This window comes from Podarcis liolepis, assembly GCF_965112155.1.
Source record: "Podarcis liolepis genome assembly, chromosome: 3".
Taxonomy (NCBI): Eukaryota; Metazoa; Chordata; class Lepidosauria; order Squamata; family Lacertidae; genus Podarcis; species Podarcis liolepis.
This window is the reverse complement of record NC_139557.1, coordinates 99302804-99324120: the sequence shown is the minus strand read 5'-3', so window position 1 is coordinate 99324120 and position 21317 is coordinate 99302804. Positions and strand designations below refer to the sequence as shown.

At 44.8% G+C, this 21317-nt stretch overlaps 1 protein-coding gene across 7 annotated transcripts in view; it reads left to right on the top strand.

Annotated features, from left to right (window-relative positions):
• The window catches only part of HHAT (hedgehog acyltransferase), a 569735-nt gene that overhangs the window by 137343 nt on the left and 411075 nt on the right, over window positions 1-21317 (top strand). Inside the window, exon 12 of one of the 7 annotated variants that reach the window (XM_083494584.1) lies at window positions 10213-10501. The exons of the other annotated variants lie outside the window; for them this stretch is intronic. Coding sequence (XP_083350710.1) covers window positions 10213-10298 — 86 coding nt within the window. The 3' untranslated portion in view covers window positions 10299-10501. Of the gene's footprint in view, window positions 1-10212; window positions 10502-21317 lie in introns of those variants that run through there. 7 annotated transcript variants of the gene reach the window in all.

Genomic DNA, 21317 nt, shown 5'->3' with positions numbered 1-21317 from the left:
GCCTCTTTACTTTTTGTAGAGGACTTTGGCATCCTGGCCTGCAGCATTCTGCTTGATATTGCAAGGTGAAACATAACATAAGAGAGAAGCATGGTTGTTGAGAAGTAACTGTATATAAAATATTGAGTATGGACTCAAGAAACATTAAGTGAGCAATAGTTAGCTTGGGGTGGTGAGCAGACGTGCCTCAGGAAATTTAATAATTGAGATGCCAGGCCTGTTGCTCTGTTCTGCTGAGATATTAATGTTCTTTCCCTATTTTGTTATATGGGCTGTTGTGGTTTGTTTTCTGATAAATGATTGTCAGCTGCCTTAAGGACCTGCTTGAGCCAAAAGACAAATTATGGATTGAAAAAGTAAATAACGGCGCAAGGCAATAAACACTTCTTTCCCTGCATACATATGTTACTTAGCTCCCTACTTCCAATAATTTATTGGTTGGTGTTTTTATTTTACACAAATTAAAAACAGAGTGCTGATCCGAAAGAGTTCACCATTGGGATTGTGCTTTCGGTGTTGTCCTATTTTATACAGCTGGCTTTTCACTAATCAGCTCTTTGGTGTAGTGGTTAAGAGCACTGGACTCGTAATCTGGTGAACCGGGTTCGCTTCCCTTCTCCACTTGCAGCTGCTGGGTGACCTTGGGCTAGTCACACTTCTTTGAAGTCTCTCAGCCCCACTCACCTCACATAGTGTTTGTTGTGGGGGAGGAAGGGAAAGGAGATTGTTAGCCGCTTTGAGACTTCTTCAGGTAGTGATAAAGCGGGATATCACATCCAAACTCCTCCTGCTCCTCCTCCTCCTCTTCTTCTTTTCTTCTTTGGGTGGTCTAGTACAGGCTCCAGACTGTGATGTTCCTCAGGTGCTAAGTGGAACGATTTCAGCCTTTTTGTATGCAAGACCCCACACAAATATATGTGGAGAAACTCACACCCAAATCTGCTGGTGAATTTTAATGAGGACTTCTTAAAATCATCCCCAACATCATCACCGTTGCAAACTGATGTGGAAATGTGGGGGACTGCATTTAACTGAGAGAAACCAACATTGATAGATTTCTCCATCCATGCCTTAAAGTTATGAGATTTCCCCATCCATACATGCAACCCAGCTATTGGGTCAGACTGGAGAAAAAATATGCGTGGCAAGGCCTCCACTCCATTCACCAGCTCTCCTGAACTACAAAAAGTGTTGAAAGGTTAATCTTCCACCTGGAGGGGGGCAATTTCCAGCTACCCCAGTCACCACCAAGCAAGCTTTATTTATTTAAATCATTTTTATGCTGTGGCCATCCACAGTGTCTTACTGTCAAACACAGACACATGCATATCCAGCATGCAGGACATTTTATTCTCTTCCTATTCATCTCTGTGTGCAATTCCCCCATGCAGTTGGGATCCAGACATGGTAGCCTCTTGCCATGGGCTTTGATTCCTGGATGAGTAGGTGTGATGATGCTCGGGCAAGGAGAAGCAATACTATGTGCAGCCCAGTTATGCTTGTACTGTTTAAAAGGATGCTCTTGATATTTGTATTGCCACATATTCTGGACGTGCATGTGAACAACAGTTATATTTTATTATATTTTATATGAGTTATATTATATTATATTTTATATGAGTCGCTCCTGCTAGAATTTGGATTTTTGAGCAGGTGCCCTGGGCTCCAACCCTTTGCTCACTTCTCTTCCCCCGATCACTTCCCCCAAGGGACAGAAGGAAAGCACATGTACACACAATTCCTTTTCCCAATGTATCTGGATAAAAGTTGGATCCAGCAGAATTAGGGCTTGTCTACACTTCCACTTGTCCCATGTCTAGAAAGTGCAGGTCTGAGCAGTTTTCTGTTTGTCCCATGGCTTTCCCTGGGAAAACTCACTCTTTGGCACTGAATCAGAACAAACATCAATCCGTGGAAAATCCAACAGACTTTTGCTGTGGTTCAGCGGCAAAGGTTGGGTTTCCCCAGGGGCGGGGCATGGTGGGACAAGTGGAAGTCTGGAAGAGCCTTTAATCTGAACCTTGGAAAGCACCATAGAGCTGAAAGATAAAGCAGGAAAGAGTGTCACTCTTCTATCTTCCTCCTTCTGCTCCATGGGGGTGAGGAATGGGGTTACTGGTTTGTTCTTGTTTCTGCTATGTATGTTGTGATTTTATCTTGTATTTTTATGCTGCGAACTGCCCTGAGATCTACGGATGAAGGGTAGTATACACATAATGTGCTTTTAAGTGGAGAGAAAGATAATTGCTCTCCCCACCTCATGACCAAGGGAGCAATGGGGGGGGCACAGAGGCTTTGTGAGCACCAAGGAAAGACCTCAAGCAGAATGATTATTATTCTGACCAATGCAGCAGAATAATATTAAACTGACTCCTGATGTCTTCCCCTACACTCCAGCCTAATCCCCATCGCCTTAAATATTTCATTAGACTAAGGCTGAAACTTGTTTAAAATGTAGCAATTTCTTTGCAAAGTCTGCCTTCCACACATTTGCACAAAAAATCATTTGGAAAAAGTGTTTTTGTCTTATTGTAAATTACATCTCTTTGGTGTGTGTTTTTTTTAAAAAAAAGAAAAACACACATCCCTTAACTGTAAGCATCATTATTCTTGAAGCTAGACTTTGACGGAAATTCTACATATATTTACTTTTGTTACTTATCGCCCTTTCCCAGCTGCAGTAAATAACAGTGATTATCCTTCCGGTAGGAAACTGTGCTCTCGTGGGGAGCAGAAGAATGTGGGTACGTTAACCCACTGGGTGTGCAGAAATCAAGCATTTTTAAAAAATCATTTTGAAAGACATTCTAAATGTTAAAAATGGCTCCCCCCCCCAAATATATATATATATATATATATATATTTGCTTTCGTAGATTTTCACGGGTACAGGAATGCAGGTTTTGGTGTCTTCGGGTGTCTTCCCGTGTAAGACACCCCAACTCTTACACGGGAAGACACCCGAAGACACCAAAACCTGCATATATATATATATATATATATATATATATATATATATATATTGGTTTCTGTTTGTTCTGAAGATGAAAATGGCTCCCATTCTAGTATTTATACAGAAAGCATTATTATTGTGGAGAATAAGGTTGATGAAGGAACATAGTGCAGAGCGCAACTCTATGGTTCTTTCCAGACGTAAAAGTTTCACTACTAATCTTAATGCTACACTTTTTGGGGAGTAGCAGTCTTTAGTCACTCCCTTCTCCCAGTACCTGAAGTGTGGGGCAGTGGCCAACTGGAGAGTAAGAGTGACACTTCAACTGGAAATGGAGTTTAAAGTGGCCATGACCTTTATTGGTTACAGTAGAGACACAGGCTTTCAAAATTTTACTAATGTCTATAAGACCTAGTCTGCAGTGTCTGCCCCAGCAATAGAACTGGTTTGTCCAGCCTCCATGTCCCCCCCCCCGCCCCCACTGGTACCTATTTTTTAAATAGCACAGACTAATTCAGTTTCAACTCTCAACCAGCCATGAAGATTGAGTAGATCACTCTAAGGCTTGTCATAGTGAAAGTGACTCTGTCTTGGGTTGGCCCTGCCGTTAGGCAGAATGTGGCAGCTGCCTCAGGGGACAGATAAAGCGGAAACAATTTGTCTGTTATTAAAGTTATGGTTTTGTTTTCTTTTCTTTTAAAAAGAAGACTGCTTGAGGGCACCATTTGGCTTTGGCTTTTGAAAATTACCAGGATGCAACTGCTCAAAGAACGCTCCTTGTTTTGGGAGGGGCAGGGGGGAATCTAACCAGGAAGCGCTCGAAATATAAATGCAAGCTACTGTGTTCAGGCCTAGCTGTCAACAGCCGGAAAAACAGGGTCCCGGGTTGTTCGTGGCAGCTGCCCCCCTCACGTGAGGATTAATGGCCCCTGAAGCACATCTATTCCCTTTTAAGTTCCTTAATTTGAAAGAGTAATTCTCTCTGCAATGGCAGAGGGAAACTCAGCTGGGATGCCATGAAGAGCGCAAAGTTCAAAACAGATCTGATTGCACACAGTGTGCTGAGCTAAAATAAATACCCCTCACCTGCATGAAGCAAGAATTAAAATGGTGGGGTGGGGGAAGGGAATTTATAAATCAGACCGTACAAATTAAAGTCTCCTGGGCAGCAGCAGGCAAGCTACATGGCTGGCTGAGATAGCCAGCGCAGGCAAGCTGACCTTGGGTAGCATTACCAAGCTAATCCACACAAGGGGATGAATGATTTCCAAACAATGTCTCTAGTGAGAGAGATTATTCACAAATAGGATTTTCCTTAACACTACGAGAGAGGTTTCTTCAAATCACGCAAGAATAAAGCAAGTGTAATTCGAGGCACGATCAATGGGACAGATTCTTAAGCGGTGTTATGGCAGCTCAATCTGCTTGTTTATTTAGGCTTTTAATCCAAGACATCCTTAAAGGTTAAAAGTGAGGTGACTGCATTGTTTAAAACAATTTTGTAAAATGTTAACCGTCTTGGAAATGAACTTACCCAAGAAAATACAGCACTGGTCTCCTTTAACAAGAAAAGAAGTTTGCGTCACTTCTGGAGGGTAGTAAAGGCAGTTTTATACATTGTGTTCAGCCTGTAGCTTCATCAATACGTCCATCTGCAGATGGCAGTCTTCCTTTTGAAATAGTCCTCTGTGTGATCAGCTGTTTAAACCACTTCCAGCTGAAGGATATAGAACCGCGGTTTTGGAAACTGCCCATCCATTGGAACAGCCACGGGTCACAGTTTTCCCTACTATATTGAGTACATTTCTGTCTAAACTATCTTCAGTATTTCTCTCTCTGTGTGTGCATGTAAACTAGCATATACAAATTTTATGCAAATATATGTCCTTTTTTTGGGCTGATGCATTTTCTCTTTGCAATGCATTATATAGCAGCTGTGTTTTGCAGTCAGCCTCTGCTGACTTCAACCACGTTGGTCTGGCTGAAATCAACACAGATTAGCTTTCCTCACCCAATTACAAAAAAAAGGAAAAAAAGGTCAAGCCATTTCCATTGTCTCCTGAGACAGACAGATGCCAGCCAAAAGCACAAATTGTCATTGGGTTGTGGGATAGCTCCCAATAACAGAACTAGGCTGACAAAATCTACAACTTTAGCCCAATCTAACTTTTATCAGCCAAAAAGCTTGTTGAGGCATGTGTAATGTAAACTAAATCACAATGACTTGTTTTTCAAATACGCCTTAGTGATATGCAAACATGTTATCTTCCTTTATACAGTGGTACCTCAGGTTACATACGCTTCAGGTTACATACACTTCAGGTTACAGACTCCGCTAACCCAGAAATAGTGCTTCAGGTTAAGAACTTTGCTTCAGGATGAGAACAAAAATCGTGCTCCGGTGGCGCAGCAGCAGCAGGAGGCCCCATTATCTAAAGTGGTGCTTCAGGTTAAGAACAGTTTCAGGTTAAGAACGGACCTCCGGGACAAATTAAGTACCTAATCCGAGGTACCACTGTACTTAATACTAAGATAGCAAAGCTGGAGAAAGTATGTAAGTGGCTGTTCTTGGATCTGTGAGCTTAGTAAATGAGAACAAATGAGAGAAGAAGGAGGGAGGGAGGGAGGGAGGGAGCCTTCAAACATCACAGAGAAGACAACCGCTTGACTCCACTGTAGTGGCAGCTGCCCCCTGCAGCACCAGAGACCACTTGGGAGATGACAGGTCTGAACATCCTGGCGTGTCTCGCCTGACATGCATTGTAATATGGCATATCAGAGTCTGGAAACTAATTGTACCGGAGAGGGAAATGTGGAAAGAGGTTTGCTTCTTTAATGTCATGAAATGAATGCGCAATTCATATGAGCTCTTTCTTGTTCGTGTTGGGCAAGGTTTGGAATTTTTTAATGGAAAACTCCATAGCTGCATAAACCGTGTTGAGGTTGCTTTTGCTATTAGTGCGCTGTCTTTTTTTTTTTTTTTTTTTACTGGTTCCCCAACACTTTCAAAATTCAAAATATGCCTACTGGTGATCCCTGCTGAAACCAACTTCTGCGTGCGGAAGACCAGAAAACACAGTGGATATAAGGAGCTACAGTTTGGGTTTAATTCCAGGCCAATGTGATTGGCAATGTTTTATCGCAGCTGACAGGTATCTCCTATGCAAAACATAGTTAGCACCCCATGTTCAAAGAAGAGGAGTGATTAGACATGTGCCAGTTTTATTTGCTTTAAAAGCACTGTATTCAGAAACACACATTATCTTTCCAACATTGCATCGTTCTTGATGATTGCTATACTGAGTGTCAAAAAAAATGAAGGGATTCAGAAGCAATCAACAAAGATAATAAATGTTTAGAAAAGAAATAGCATATGAGGAACGCTCAGCGGTAGCCTGCCCAAATCTTGCGCTGTGATAACAAAAGGGAAATGTCAGGGGTAGCCTAAGACATATTCTGTGTGGGGCAAAGGGCCAGATGGTGAGGAGGAAGATAATGATGAGTTGCTGGGTTGTTATCCCACCCTTGCTTCCGAAGGAGACCAGGGCAGCGAACAACAAGACAATAATAAGAATATTGAAGTAGCTCCTTGAGGGAAATGGAGGTCTCCTAATGTCAGCACCCTTAAATAACAGTTCTCGGGATTCTTTGAAGGAAACCATGACTGTTTAATGTGGAATGATACTACTTTAACTGTAGACTACAGATGGGAACTTACTGCGGGGGGAGAATATGTGCAGTAAAAAGGTAAAGGACCCCTGAAAGTTAAGTCCAGTTGCATACGACTCTGGGGTTGCGGCGCTCATCTCGTTTTACTGGCCGAGGGAGCTGGCGTTTGTCTGCAGACAGTTTTTCCGGGTCATGTGGCCAGCATGACTAAGCCGCTTCTGGTGAAAGGGCCCCATTACCTTCAGTAGCTTAAAGGTAAAGGTAAGGACCTGACCATTAGGTCCAGTCGTGACCGACTCTGGGGTTGCAGCTCTCATCTCGCTTAATTGGGCAAGGGAGCCGGCGTTTGTCCGCAGACAGCTTCCGGGTCATGTGGCCAGCATGACTAAGCCGCTTCTGGTGAAACCAGAGCAGTGCATGGAAATGCCGTTTACCTTCCCGCTGGAGTGGTACCTATTTATCTACTTGCACTTTGACGTGCTTTCAAACTGCTAGGTTGGCAGGAGTTGGGACAGAGTAACGGGAGCTCACCCCATCACGAGGATTCGAACCACCGACCTTCCGATCGGCAGTGGTTTAGACCACAGCGCCAGAAGAATGTGTGCAGTAGCATACAGTTATTCCTGAGTGGTCTTTCCTCTTCCAGGAGATATATTTTGTTACACCAAGATAGCTCCTTAATTGCAAACCACTGTTTCCTTTACTTTCTGTTTCATTCAGAAAAGAATAGAAATCACACGGGCACTCAATAATTATTGCTTTATTCTCACAAGACAATAATGCATTCAAATGAAGCCTGGAGTTTATTTAGATGCAGGAAGAGTGAGAGGCAATTTCTGGCATAGTTGAGAAAATATATTTACTGAGGAGGTGGGCTTCCGGTAGAGTAAGATGTGATCATGCCTTTCCCTACCTCAGCTCAAGCCTTGCATCCTGCCTTAGCAAGAAAAAAACCACACACTTTAGGATGAAGTTTTATTGCTTTGGACATAACATCTCTGCTTCTCTAAATTTCCATAAAAATGAAGCTGTAGAGTCGCGTCTGTTGACTCTGTCGGAAAGGTTTTTAATTCTCATCCTTCTTTTCCTTGCTGATAGGCCAAATGAAAATACAGGGTCTTCAGCTTTATCATCAAGTTTGTTGTCTGAATGATAAGGCAAAGCTAAAGGAATAAGAAATGGAAACACACAGGCGTTGGTGCGGTCAGGATTCTGGGAAGAGATATGGGAAATAGTTTTGACTAATGCATGTGTAGTCAATGAATGCTTTACATTCACCTCCACTTCGTGAAGGTTGGCTCTTGAACAAGTTTGATGCATATGTTTTGGGTTTGGGTTAATTTTACAAGCCTGTTTCAAGGTTGACCTGTTCCAGCCTTTCCACATACTTCTTTAAAAATCATATCTACAGTATGTACTATTATAATTGTCCTATTCCGTTAGTCTGAGCAGGTATTGTGAATGTTCCTGTTCAGGGAATCTAGACATCCATGCCTACAGGATACTCCATTCCACCCCACCTCATTTTCTATCCCTCACTCCCCTCCAACAAATATTGAAGTTCCACCAAGCATACGGATACACTCTCCTTGTGAGAGGATGTTGCCATTTTGGTTTCATAAGCGTCCACACGGTGAATGAATTCACTATTAGTACTTTAAAAGGTAAAGGGACCCCTGACAGGATGGTAACAAAAGTTATCTGTTAGTCTTTCTTCTGATAGAATCAGTTTGGGCCATTATGAGTGACCAGCTCTAGGGGGAAATAGATGCTGGCCTTATGTGCATGGGGAAATGTGCATTCACGCAAGGGCATTTTATGTATTTTCCTGAGGAGCACCCCTGTACATCTGAGTTTAAAAAGCCACATGAGATACACTTAGGAAAGTTGTTTGGGTACTGCTTGTTTAAGTGTCTCTTTCTAATTTGAGAATAGAGGTGCCTCATAGGAAGCTATTTGTAGAAATTATTATTATTATTATTATTATTATTATTATTCATACTTAGTAGCCACTTCTGTACAAAAAATGAAACTCAAAGCAACTTACAAAAAATTAACGTTGAAAACAAGTATAAAAACATCCTAAAATACACAAATGAGAGAGAAGGAGGGATCCGACTCTACCCTACTCTGCTAAAATTAAGATCCAAAGGCCTGGGTGAAAAATAATGTTTTTGCCTGGTGCCTAAAAACAGCTAGTACTGGGGACAACATTCCATAAATGGGACCACCACTGAAAAAGGCCTGTTTCATGTCACTACAGGAGAAGTTATTTACATGAAAACAATTTCCATAATCAACCTTTGCAAAGCATTGGATTCTAAAATAACTTGACATAATAATAATAATAATAATAATAATAATAATAATAATAATAATAATAATAATTTATTATTTATACCCCGCCCATCTGGCTGGGTTTCCCCAGCCACTCTGGGTGGCTTCCAAAAGAATATTAAAATACTATGATAATCAGAACTATGAACAGGGAGCTTGGTTTAATATAGGCTTTCATTAAAATGGGAAGCAAGACAGGAAAGAGGAGCTTCATACTGTTTTCTCCCTCTCTCCTCAGTATTTCAACTTCCTTGATTTCTTTCTTTTTTGTGCAGCTTGCATTGTAGATACCAGCTCAGCGTGGAACAATCCATGCTCTGGTCATATTTAACTGGAGATAGGTAACAAACAGATTTCTCCACTGTCTTCCCAAATATCAGGCCCAATTTCTGAGTTCTTGTCAACGTGACGTTGAGGTCTCCCAGGGCACCGTATCTAGGGAGCTTCCTTGAAGATCACCAGCAACATCTCTGTCAGTTCTTTTGAACAACTGTCTGTTTGGGGGTTTACTGAGAAGCAGAAAATCAATGTTAGCTTTGACTCTTTTTCTTTTGGAAAAAGTGAAGACAGCTAGCAAATTCAAAACAACCTCAAAAGTAATTTCCTCTTGGCTATGTTGATGATCTTTGCCTTGCAGTTTTCTAACCCAGGGTTATGCAAAAAATATATATATAGATCAAGATGCGCTGGTAGATCCCTGGGTGATTTGCAGTAGATAAGCAAACTCATAATTGTTTAGAAGCAGCATTTTAAAAAAAAAAAAACAACACCTTTTTTTTCTAAATTAAGAAAGACTGGGTGGAAATCAGGAGTAGATTTTTCTATAAAAGCACCAAGAGTTCAATTCTTATACTGAAAAATCCCTGGGCAGAGCATCCCTTAGATGGCAGTTTGTATCCATGCCACTGTTTTCTGTCTCTTAGGTTCTGGTAATAAACAGAGTAGATCCCTCAAGACTGAAATGTGTCCACTTCTTTCCTACTTCATTGAGCTGGTCTATTTGGGGGCACTGGTGACCAGCTTGAAGCTGCCTGCCTTTTGACTTATAACCAGTCATGAGAAGGCTTTTTCCACCACTGGCTCTGGCTTCAGCTACTATTAGTCCCTCTGCCTACCAGTCCCAAAGGATACTCCAGTAACGAGAGAATACTGGGGAAGACACATAAGACTCACAGCTCTACAGGGTTCAGATTAGGGTTGGGTGGCCGTGCATCTTGCTTGACAGTGGACAGTAATCTATTTCTCTATTTCAAGGCCTGTCCTGTGGAAGCAAGGTTTTAAACCCTAAGAAAGGAGAGAGAGCAGGGCTTTTGAAGCTGCCCATCAGCTTGCAGACTTGACATATAGAATAAGAGAACAAGAAGAACATATGTTTAGAGAAGATTGGAATATGTTTGTTGAATATATGGGGGGGGATTGTGTACCCTTGAAAACGTTGGCAGTATTAATTCAACAGTGTAAATAAGTTTTGATGGATGTAATATTGGAATACTGAATGGTTTAGTTTTTTTGTAAAATATGCAGGCGTTTATAATATGCAAAATGAAGCATGGAAAGAGAAGAAGGGAAGTCATTGATATTTTAAGGGTGTTTAAATGAGTATTCTAGATTGTAAAACAGAAAATTTAACAAAAAATTATGCAAAAAGAAGTTGCCCCTCAACAGTCAGTACCTCGATTAGCAGGTGGTGAGATGGATTGGATTTCTATTTAAATTATAGTCCAATTAAAAAGCGATTATATTATTTTGTAATCTTGACTTTAGAGATATGCTAGATATGTGGAACGCTTGGCACTTATGAATAACACAAGGGGGAACCTTCTTTGAATAATACTTTCAGCTACCTGGGATAATCTGCTCATGTATATTTATGGGAAAGGTCCATAGCTCAGGGGCACAGCATCTGCTTTGCATGCAGAAGGTCCCAGGTTCAATCCCTGGGTAGGGAACCCTGCCTGACACCTTGGAGAGCCACTGCCAGTCAGTGTAGACAACACTGAGCCAGATAGACCAATGATTCTGTTTAAGTGTATGTGTTATATTTGCATTTTCATATCAAGTAGCATATGAGAATTTTACACAGATCTGCGCCCACTTTCATTATCTGTTTTGGCAGTGTGCAAGTGACCATGAGAGATTAGAGCAGGGGTTCCCAAACATGTGATTCACAGACCACCAGTGCTCCCCAAGCTTCATTCAGGTGGACCACAGCTTTTCTGTAAAAATGCAATTAAAGATCATTCAGCACCTAGCATGCACATTACATTTGCTACGACGGGCTGAAAAATCACTGAGTGGTTCGCCAAGACCCTCAACAGTTTTCAACCATGGAGGGTGGAGTCTGAGAACACTTGATTTCAAAAGTGATGGCGATCACGAAAGTAAATGTTGGCTCCTGAGGATGTCATTATTTCTGGAACCCAAATTTCCACCATCCTCTTTCTCTAGATTTCTGTCCTCCCAAGCCTAAAATTGATGCACAGCTACCTTCTCTTGCCCCCTAGACAGAGGTTGGAAGTGAAATGGGGTGGGAGGAGGCACCTGAGAAGGTTGAAAGCTGAAATATTTTCCATCATCTCTGTTTTCACTTTGGATTTTGCATGGCCAGATTAAGATCCTAGGCCTGGATAGATTTCCAGTGCCCCGGACAGGGATTTAGTTCAGGGATTCAACTGTCTTATTGCAACCTGTGGCAGATGACATTTTGAGTCCATTCATGAGACGTGAGAGAGCTTGTTGCTTATTCTTCCCATGCTGTCCAGAGGAGATTAAAAGCTTGCCTCTTCTTGATGAGTCACTGTAAGATGAAGGGGTTTTTTTGGTGCTGATTTTAACGTCCTTTGTAAATTAAAATCCGTAGGGAGGAACGGAGGCTTTGATGTTTATTATGCCATTGGAAATCCCACCAGCTGAAGACCAGAACATTATGCCACACCACTTCAGGAGTGTGTGTGTCAGTGCTTTGACTCACGACTAAGTAAACATAGCCAGACACTGCACATCTGGGTATACTTGAGCTCTGGTGGCTTATTGCTTTATTCATTGGTTTATTTTGCATACATAAATATTCATGCAGCGCTGGCTGTTGTGAATTGGCACAGTGCTGTATTTAAGCACACAGCTGGTAGCCGTAGGCAACAGAGAGCAATAGGCCACTAGGTGAGTGGACTAGCAGAGGAGTGGAGCACTCTGTCCAGCATCAACAGCAAGCCAAAAGAGGAAAATGTCCTCTTCTGTAGCATCCAGCGTGGGAATGCAGGGTACTTTCTGCACCTCTGTTTTCAGATGGGATTCAGTCACACACCAGCAAACTCATGCTCTAATAGTTGGTTATGCTCTAATAGTTGGTTGGGGGGTTATGCAACAAACCCACTTTCCCAAAAGGTTGGCCTTTCTGAGACAAGAAAAGTGACAGGGAGCTACATTGGAAAGTGTGGGATAACACTTGATTGGACATCATCTAACCTCCCCACAAACAAACCATAGAATCATAGAGGGACCCCTAGGGTCTTGACTAACCCTCTGCAGTGCATCAACCATGATGAAGTGGCTGGAGTGGGCTTCTGGAGGAAGGGACAGAGGTCTCCATCTGGGCTGGTCCCGTGGGTTACCCAAAAGGCAAGGTCCAAGTCCAGTCCGTGGTCAAAGATGCAACGTGGAGGCAGTCCGTAGTAGCTGAAGTGCAGGGCAGGGTGTCGGGTGAAGTCAGGAACAGACAAGCAAGCAGGGAGCCAGAGCAGGGCAGGAACTAGCAACCAACAATGTTGCTCCCGTAACTTGGGACTGGGGCTGGCCAGCTTTTATCTGCCCCGAGGCATAGGGCAGCCCCGATCCTCAGGTGACTCGCCTCTCTTTAGACCAAGTCCTGCTTCCCCTTTTCTTCCCCTTTGATCTCTTCTGCAACTTGTATATCCTGTAGCCTTTGCTGCCATATTTGTTGGGCAGGTGGATCTGCCACATTACAAAACGAGAACTGAGCGAGTGCTTGCTGCTGTCCCCTCTGCTTGCCAGTTTGAATATTTTCGTTTACTGGCAACCTCTTGAGAAGTGTCCTCTCTAGACAGAGGAGGTGCATGCCCAGAAGCTAGTTTCTAATAATACAGTGGTGCCTCGCAAGACGAAATTAATTCGTTCCGCAAGTTTTTTCTTCTTGCGAGTTTTTCGTCTTGCGATGCACGGTTTCCCATAGGAATGCATTGAAAATCAATTAATGCGTTCCTACGGAAACCGACTTCAGACCAGGTCCGGGGACAGTCTGTCCCCGGACCTCCTCTGAAGGCTGGGGGGGGGGGGGACAAGGGCTTTTCTTCCCACCCCCAGCATTTTAAAAAACCCTGGGACAGCGGAGGACTTCTCCGCTGTCCGGGGCGATCTTAAAATGCTGGCGGGCGGCATTTTAAAATCGCCCCGGACAGCGGAGGACTTCTCCGCTGTTGGGGCGATTTAAAAGCCCCTGGGAAGGCAGGCAGGGGGGACAAAGACTTTTGCCCCCCGCCAGCCTTCAGAAGAGGTCCTGGACCTCTTCTGAAGGCTGGCGGGGGCGAAAGTCTTTGCTCCCCCCGCCTGCCTTCAAAAGCTGTCCGGCCCAGGCTTCCCGGACCTTTCCGCCAGCAGCGGCAGCGCTGCCGCTGCTGGCAGAGACTTGCCGGCATGCAGAAGCCTGCGCGCAGCGCGCGCAGCGCGCCCAGGCTTCGCGGATCTCTCCGCCAGCAGCGGCAGCGCTGCCGCTGCTGGCGGAGACTTGCCGGCATGCAGAAGCCTGCGCGCAGTGCGCCCAGGCCTCGCGGATCTCTCCGCCAGCAGCGGCAGCGCTGCCGCTGCTGGCGGAGACTTGCCGGCATGTCGAAGCCTGCGCGCAGCGCGCCCAGGCTTCGCGGATCTCTCTGCCAGCAGCGGCAGCGCTGCCGCTGCTGGCGGAGACTCTCCTGCCTTCAAAAGCCGTCCGGGATAGCAGGAAGCGCTTCCCTGCTATCCCGGACTGCTTTTAAATGCTGGCGCTGGGGAGCAAAGCCTTTCGGCCCCCGCCAGCCTTCCTGGACCTCTTCTGAAGGCCGAGGGGGGGGGGAAAGGCTTTGCTCCCCACCGCTAGCATTTAAAAGAGGTCCCCGGAGATTTCCCTATGGGCTTTCGTCTTGCGAAGCAAGCCCATAGGGAAATTCGTTTTGCGAAGCGCCTCCAAAACGGAAAACCCTTTCGTCTAGCGGGTTTTCCGTCTTGCGAGGCGTTCGTCTTGCGGGGTACCACTGTACAGCAAAACATGTTGCTCTCCTTTATATACTCCTGTGCTGTTTGTGAGGGTGGATTCTGCTGGCAGTGCAGAACACACTTAAGTCATGGTATGGGGACCTTTTTAGTGGGAGCAGTTGTCAGATAAGGTGTCTGTAGTGGTTTGGAGTTACTCGTGCATAAACTGTCCCCGTTTGGGAGCTTAACTGCCTGGGTTACACCGTCTTGACTGCACAGCCCATCTCAGCGTGGCTGCCTCAGTCGCTAGCAGAATCTGTCTGTGGGCGTTTCTTAAACCTTTGCCAGCATAAAAGCGGTTTGACACCCAATCGTCTCCGCCTCTCATTGCACGGGAGTCTTCTGCGCAGGGAGGGCGTGGGTAGTGGAGGACCAGGGCTCTCCTCACTGACTTCCAAGGAAGAATCCCGGAGCCCTTCCCCCTCTTTCCCCATTTGCTCTCCTGGATCCTTGGTGTTACGCTGATTTCCTTCCCCCTCTATCAAGCTGCATCTCCCCCTTTGTGCTGGTACCTTCCCCTGCAGAATCGGAGAGCCTCTCCTTCTCCTGTTGCTCTGAGGTCAGTTTCCTGACAGTGTCCCTCCCCCCACTTTAATTACACAAATTGAAGAGAGGGAAGTGGTACCATTTTTACCACTTAATCCTGCAAATACACACATGCCTGCTGGCTTCTGTATGAAATTCCTGCTGTCCCTCATTAATTCAAGGCCAGACATCCCTATTAGACTGGAGAATGGTAGGGAACATCACAGTTTAGTAAACGCAAGCAAGGCCAAATTTAAATAAATCACGGCTAATTACAAAAGCTTCAAGAAGTGTGATGTGCTGGAGAACAAAATGGTAATATTTCTCTTTCTCTCTTCCCTGGTTTTAAATAAGATTAGTGTTGGGTGGCCAGGTGCTGGAACGATGGCCTTGGAAAATGCTCAGAGCCTCTGCTAAAAAGGCTTTCTGTTTTCTAAATCACCTTCGTTTGAAGTATGCAGTTACTTTCAAAATTAAAATTAGCATTGAAATATCATCTCGCATGGGATAGAAAACTGATCACAGTTTGGACACATTAAGCCCAAATGCGTGGAAAGAAGAAAAAAGGCTAAAGATGAGCTGAATTGGTAATTCTCCCTCGTAAAAGGACTCCCTTGACAGCACAGGTCCCTGGAAATGAGGGGGGAAGGGGGACCGAAGCCCCTCCCTTTTAGTTTGGGAGGCAGTGGGTCAGCCCCACCCTCCAAAATGATCAGACAAAAAAACTTGCATTTTAGTTGGGACTGATTTTATGGTTCCATAAGGGATCCATAATGTTTACTTCGGCCAAGTGTTTGTTAGATTTCTTGTATTTATTATTTGCCCACTCATTAAAGGGATATAAAAAGGTGCTTAGCAAGTAGGCAGCATTCGTCTCCTCCTTTAGCAAGTAGTTGGTGGGGCAGAGGAACTTACCCAAACTCCTGGTAGATGTGCTACTGCTCCTTACCTGAAAGGTGAGGGGCAATGAGGCCGTGAGTTTGGTGCAGTGCAAATGCAGCAGCAGAGTCAATCTGACACCCCTACCGGTACAATTGCACTGCACTGCCGCCTTGCCCTTCTCCCTCCTGGTCAGCATCAGCAAGATCAGGGAAGAGCTTCCACCCCACCATGCCATCCACTACTGACTTGAACCCTCTGCCCCCGCCCTACATCCAAGCTCTGTGCTTGGCAGCTAAAATTCTTCCCTGATTGGCTGACTAGAGAAATGCCTGTCTATCATAGCAATGGACAAGGTGTTATAGAGGGGTGTCCTTCATATTATATATGGATACATGTATATAGATACAGATATAGATATAGCTGTGGCTCCCACTGGAAATGCGAAACACCTCCGGTGTCTCGACTCCTAGCTGATGAAGAAGAAAGACTCAAAGGAGGATTCTTCCCAGAGGCTTTAATGTTTAGATATGCAAATGGATGGTTTAAGGCACTTCAGCCACTACACATAATTAACCCAAAATACAGCTGCAACAAAGTCAGGTGCTCTAACTGCCACAGCTGTAGGGGTTGATCGAAGACTGTCACGCACCCCTTGCTCTCCTATATATAGCAATGGAGTTGGCCCAACTTAGTGCAGTAGGCATTTCTGCAGTCTCTCACTATGCCTAGTAAGCAGAAGCCTCTGTGCCCTTTGTCCTTTGGCTCCTCCTACATCTAGGGGACGGGGCAGGTGTCTGCCTTCTGAGAGGAGGCTGAGGCTGAGGCAACATCCCCCTATGGAAAGGCAGAGCTACTCCTAGTATCTGAGGTTGTCAGGGTGGGTAGTGGGACAGGTATCATGGAAGTGTCAGAGAAGAAGAAGAGTTTGGATTTGATATCCTGCTTTATCACTACCCGAAGGAGTCTCAAGGCGGCTAACATTCTCCTTTCCCTTCCTCCCCCACAACAAACACTCTGTGAGAAGTGTGACTGGCCCAAGGTCACCCAGCAGCTGCATGTGGAGGAGCGGGGACGCGAACCCCGTTCCCCAGATTACGAGTCCACCGCTCTTACCCACGACACCACACTGGCTCCAACAGCTGTGGAGAGGGAAGTGGGACCAGAGAGGGAGGTGGGGCTCATGACTCTCATTGTGGAGACAAAATGAGAAAGCAGGTTGAGGAAACCTAATGCCCTTTCCACCTAATTTCACATGTGGGAGACTTCAACTCTTACTTTGCATGTTTTCATTATACAAAATAAGGTTTTGGGGTCTCAACCCCTGCTCATATTGACCTCCAGGATCTCTTCCAAAGGAGGACAGGAAGGAGAGCTAGCATACTCTTCTGCTCTCCGCCTTGGAGGCCAAGCCTAACTGCCCCCAGCATAGAGTAAAAGGTAAAGGGACCCCTGACCATTAGGTCCAGTCGTGGCCGACTCTGGGGTTTTGGCGCTCATCTCGCTTTATTGGCTGAGGGAGCCAGCGTACAGCTTCCAGGTCATGTGGCCAGCATGACTAAGCCCCTTCTAGCAAACCAGAGCAGCGCACGGAAACGCCGTTTACCTTCCCGCCGGAGTGGTACCTATTTATCTACTTGCACTTTGACGTGCTTTCAAACTGCTAGGTTGGCAGGAACAGGGACCAAGCAATGGGAGCTCACCCCGTCGTGGGGATTTGAACCGCCGACCTTCTGATTGGCAAGTCCTAGGCTCTCGTGGTTTAACCCACAGCGCCACCTGTGTCCCCTCAGCATAGAGTAGGCTAGTCTTAAAAAGTCACTTATGCGTTGCAGACATGCTAAGATATTTGGAGAAAGGGCGAGTTAAAATAACACTGCCGCTCTTTAAACAAAGGAGAAAAAAATTAAGAGGATGGCGTAATTCAACTGTATAAAATGCATTTTATGGAAATGTGAGGGCTGGCCTCTACAGACTTTCTTATCAGACAGACACTTTCATTTATTACGCAGGCGACTTCTGGTAATGCAACTCTTTGAAAGAAAAGGTCAAGTGCACACTGGTGGTGATGATGATGGTGTGTTTTTTAAAATGCTAGAATTAGAAAGATAAGCATATATAATAAATCACAAGAAATGATCTGGGGAGAAATACTGCAGCAAATGCTGTTTATTTCAGGCTCCTCTCTCTCTGAGGGGCAAATATGGTGCTAAACACACAGCAGTGTTTGCATAACAGTTTGAGGCTGCCTCCAACACTGTTTTGCAGCTGTCACAGCACCTTGTAATTGTACTTTTATTTCCAGCACCTACACAGCGCAAAGATCCTGTATTAAGTCCAACTTGCTGGCTTTCTTCTGCAAAGCTCTACATGCTTTAGATAGTGTGCATGTATCCTGGCCATCTCTGTTTAGCCAAGAGCTGTCTATTCATAGTGGCATCTCACCTGCCACTCTTCTGCTCCTCCATCTCTCAAGCACCAGCAGGGATGGATGAACACAGGCTGTGTCCTGACAATAGCTTTCTAGCCATTTGGATTAGGCATTGCGTAGCCATCCTTGCTCACAGTATGTGGCTGTTGTTCTTAATACCCATCATGACCAGCAGGGGTTGGGTAGTTTTTCTAACCCTCCAAGGAAAGGTGAAAGGAACCCACAGAAGCATAACCACAGCTCTGCCCATGAGTGTATATGTATGTTTTGTCAGAAGCTCAGCCTACACATGAGTAGGACCCTGGTAGAGACACATGCCCGACTGGCATGTTCCCTCCCTCCTGGTCGATCGTTCGGGAGCTTCATAAGCTTTCTTCTGCCCAAACATCACAGCGACTGATGCCAACCAACACCGGCACACTTAGGGATCTGCAGAGTTTGCGCACCTTGCATGACAGACCTCAGCAACTCAGCATTTTGGCTAAACTACTTTATTTACATATATATACACACACACACACACTGCAACATGGCTCCCTCTCTCTCTAGCATCAGACAGCAAAGAGGAAAAGCACAAAGGACAATAGTCCCACTTCACGGAACACAGTAACACAAACATCCTGTCTCCATCACTTCCCACTCTGTGGAGTCAAAAAATATACCGTTATGTGAAAGACAAAAATCCCATGACTGCAATCATGGAGCAGGAATTCTAACATGTTTTGGTGTGGATGTCAAGTTCTCAGCTTCAACTGCAGTTGCTCTGGGACTGCAGAGCTGAAGGCAGGCACACTCTGCCCTCTGCCACTGGCCAGGCAGCCAAGGGTTGCTGTGAGGTTCACACCTCCCTCCCTTGAAGAACATCACAGCAGGAGGAGGACCAATCCATTAGCCAGAGGAGAAGTAACTGCAAGGAGTTCTGTCTCGCCACCAGGAAGAAGACTGTGCTACAATGGTTAGCTGCCCTTGGTCCACAGAAGCAAGGGGAGGCACACTCTGGCCTCTGCTGCTGTCTGAAAGAACAAGAGCCGCTGGATTTGTTGTGGCCTGTTCACAACTCACCACTTTGCCAAACCGATCGTCCTCTTCTTCATGAGAAGTGAGCAAAGGAAGAACTTAAGAGTGCTGCTGGAATAGGCCAAAGGGCTTTCTGCCCCAACAACCTGTTCTCAAAGTGGCCAACCAGATGCCTGCATGAAGTCCACAAGTGGGATCTGAGTGTACACTGGGGAAGAGCCACAGTCCAGTGGGAGAAGATTTGCTTTGCATGTATTGACTCTCTGGCTCAATCCCTGGCACAGACGCTGCATAATTTTGAGAGGGCCTGGCTCCCGCATTGTGTCCCTGATTGTGTCTAGTATCTGTTGATAGCCTTCTTGATAATCTGTTGATAATCCTCTTTTAAACTTGTCACTACCTGTTGTGGGAGCAAACTCCATAGATGAATTATGCCATGGGTAGGCAAACTAAGGCCTGGGGACTGGATCTGGCCCAATCGCCTAAATCCAGCCCACATGCGGTCCAGGAATCAGCGTGTTTTTACATGAGTAGAATGTGTCCTTTTATTTAAAATGCATCTCTGGGTTGTTTGTGGGGCAAAGGAATTTGTTCATTTCCCCCCTTCAAAATATAGTCCAGCCCCCCCACAAGGTCTGAGGGACAGTGGACCGGCCCCCTGCTGAATAAGTTTGCTGACCCCTGAACTATGCACTGTGTGAAGAAGTACTTTATTTTGTCTGTCCTTTCAACATTCGTCTTCATTGGATAGGCCCAGGTCCTAATATTTTGAGAATCCAGGGCCTAGTCTCTCTACAGAGACATCTGCACAAGTTTCATTGAGTACACCAGGGCAGGACCAGCAGTATAGTCCCATGGCTCCCTTCTGTATGGGCAGGCTCTTGGCCTTGAGAATTTGTGGCTGTGTTTAAGCACATAACAGTCTCTGAGCATCATCTTGGTGCTTGTTCATCCAAGTGCACAAAAAGTGAGATAGTGTCTTATCCTACAGCACTGGTTTTCAACTTTTATAAATTGAGGGAACCCTTTTCCTGTTGTGACTGTTTCTACTGATTTTTAGAATACATGGCTATGTTTACAGATGGAGGAGGGAAGGAGAGTAAGAGAACATTGATTTTCCACTTACATGACAATTACAAGTGCATAACATTTGCTAAATAGAGAGAGGTTTCTTTATTCACAGCAGTAATTAAAGTCAAATCAGATTCATTCATGCAAAAATTTCCCCTGATACTGAGAGTTGGTTCGTTATACATCTTGCAACTGGCCTCCAAAGATTTTTTATTTTTTATTTTTGTAAACACAGAAGGGGAGCCATAATATCCTTAGAGAGGCAGTAGAATTTGAGAAACTAGTTACAGTGCAAGACAAAAAAACGAAGATTTTTATTGGAAACTTAGTAAGCTCCATGGTATTTCTGTTCAGCTCTCAGTTTTAGGGATGGATGAATCTGACAAGTTAAGTTTCTCTTTTTTTCTCATTTTCTGCTCTTCAGTTCTCCAGACTTCCAGGCCAGCTTGCAATTTTTTAAAAAAACAAGTCCTCATTAAAATTCAGCAGCATTTCTCCAAATATGCAAATCTTCGTATGCAATTTTCCTTAATATACACATTTTTGCAAAGTTATTTTCTATAGTATAATGTATTTTTGTATACTCTTTCTGCTATCATATGCATCTTTATTTAGAAACCATATTTAGAAGCATTATGCATGTGTAAAGGCTGCTTATGTGGGAGAGGAGAGGCAAAACCTGTGCAGAACTCAGGCTTGCTGTTGTAAGAGACCAAGGCTGTAATGTTACTTCAGCAACAGTCTTCCTTAGGCTGAGCCCTAAATAGGAGCAGAAGTTTACAACTACGGGTACCATATAATGCCTGTTCCGCATTTGTAAGAACTTGATTGTTTAGTGTGGCAGCAACTTTGGAACTTCCTGCCTGTTGAGATCAAGCAGGTCCCTTCACTCTTTTTGGCACCTCCTAAAAACATCCCTGTTTAAACAAGCCTACCCAGATGCTGGGGACGCGGGTGGCACTGTGGGTTAAACCAGAAGGTCGGCAGTTCAAATCCCCGTGACAGGGTGAGCTCCCGTTGCTCGGCCCCTGCTCCTGCCAACCTAGCAGTTCGAAAGCACGTCAAAGTGCAAGTAGATAAATAGGTACCGCTCCAGCGGGAAGGTAAACGGTGTTCCCCGTGCGCTGCTCTGGTTTGCCACATTATTTGTGGGGCACAAATTCCTATGCCCCACAAATAATGCAGAGATTCA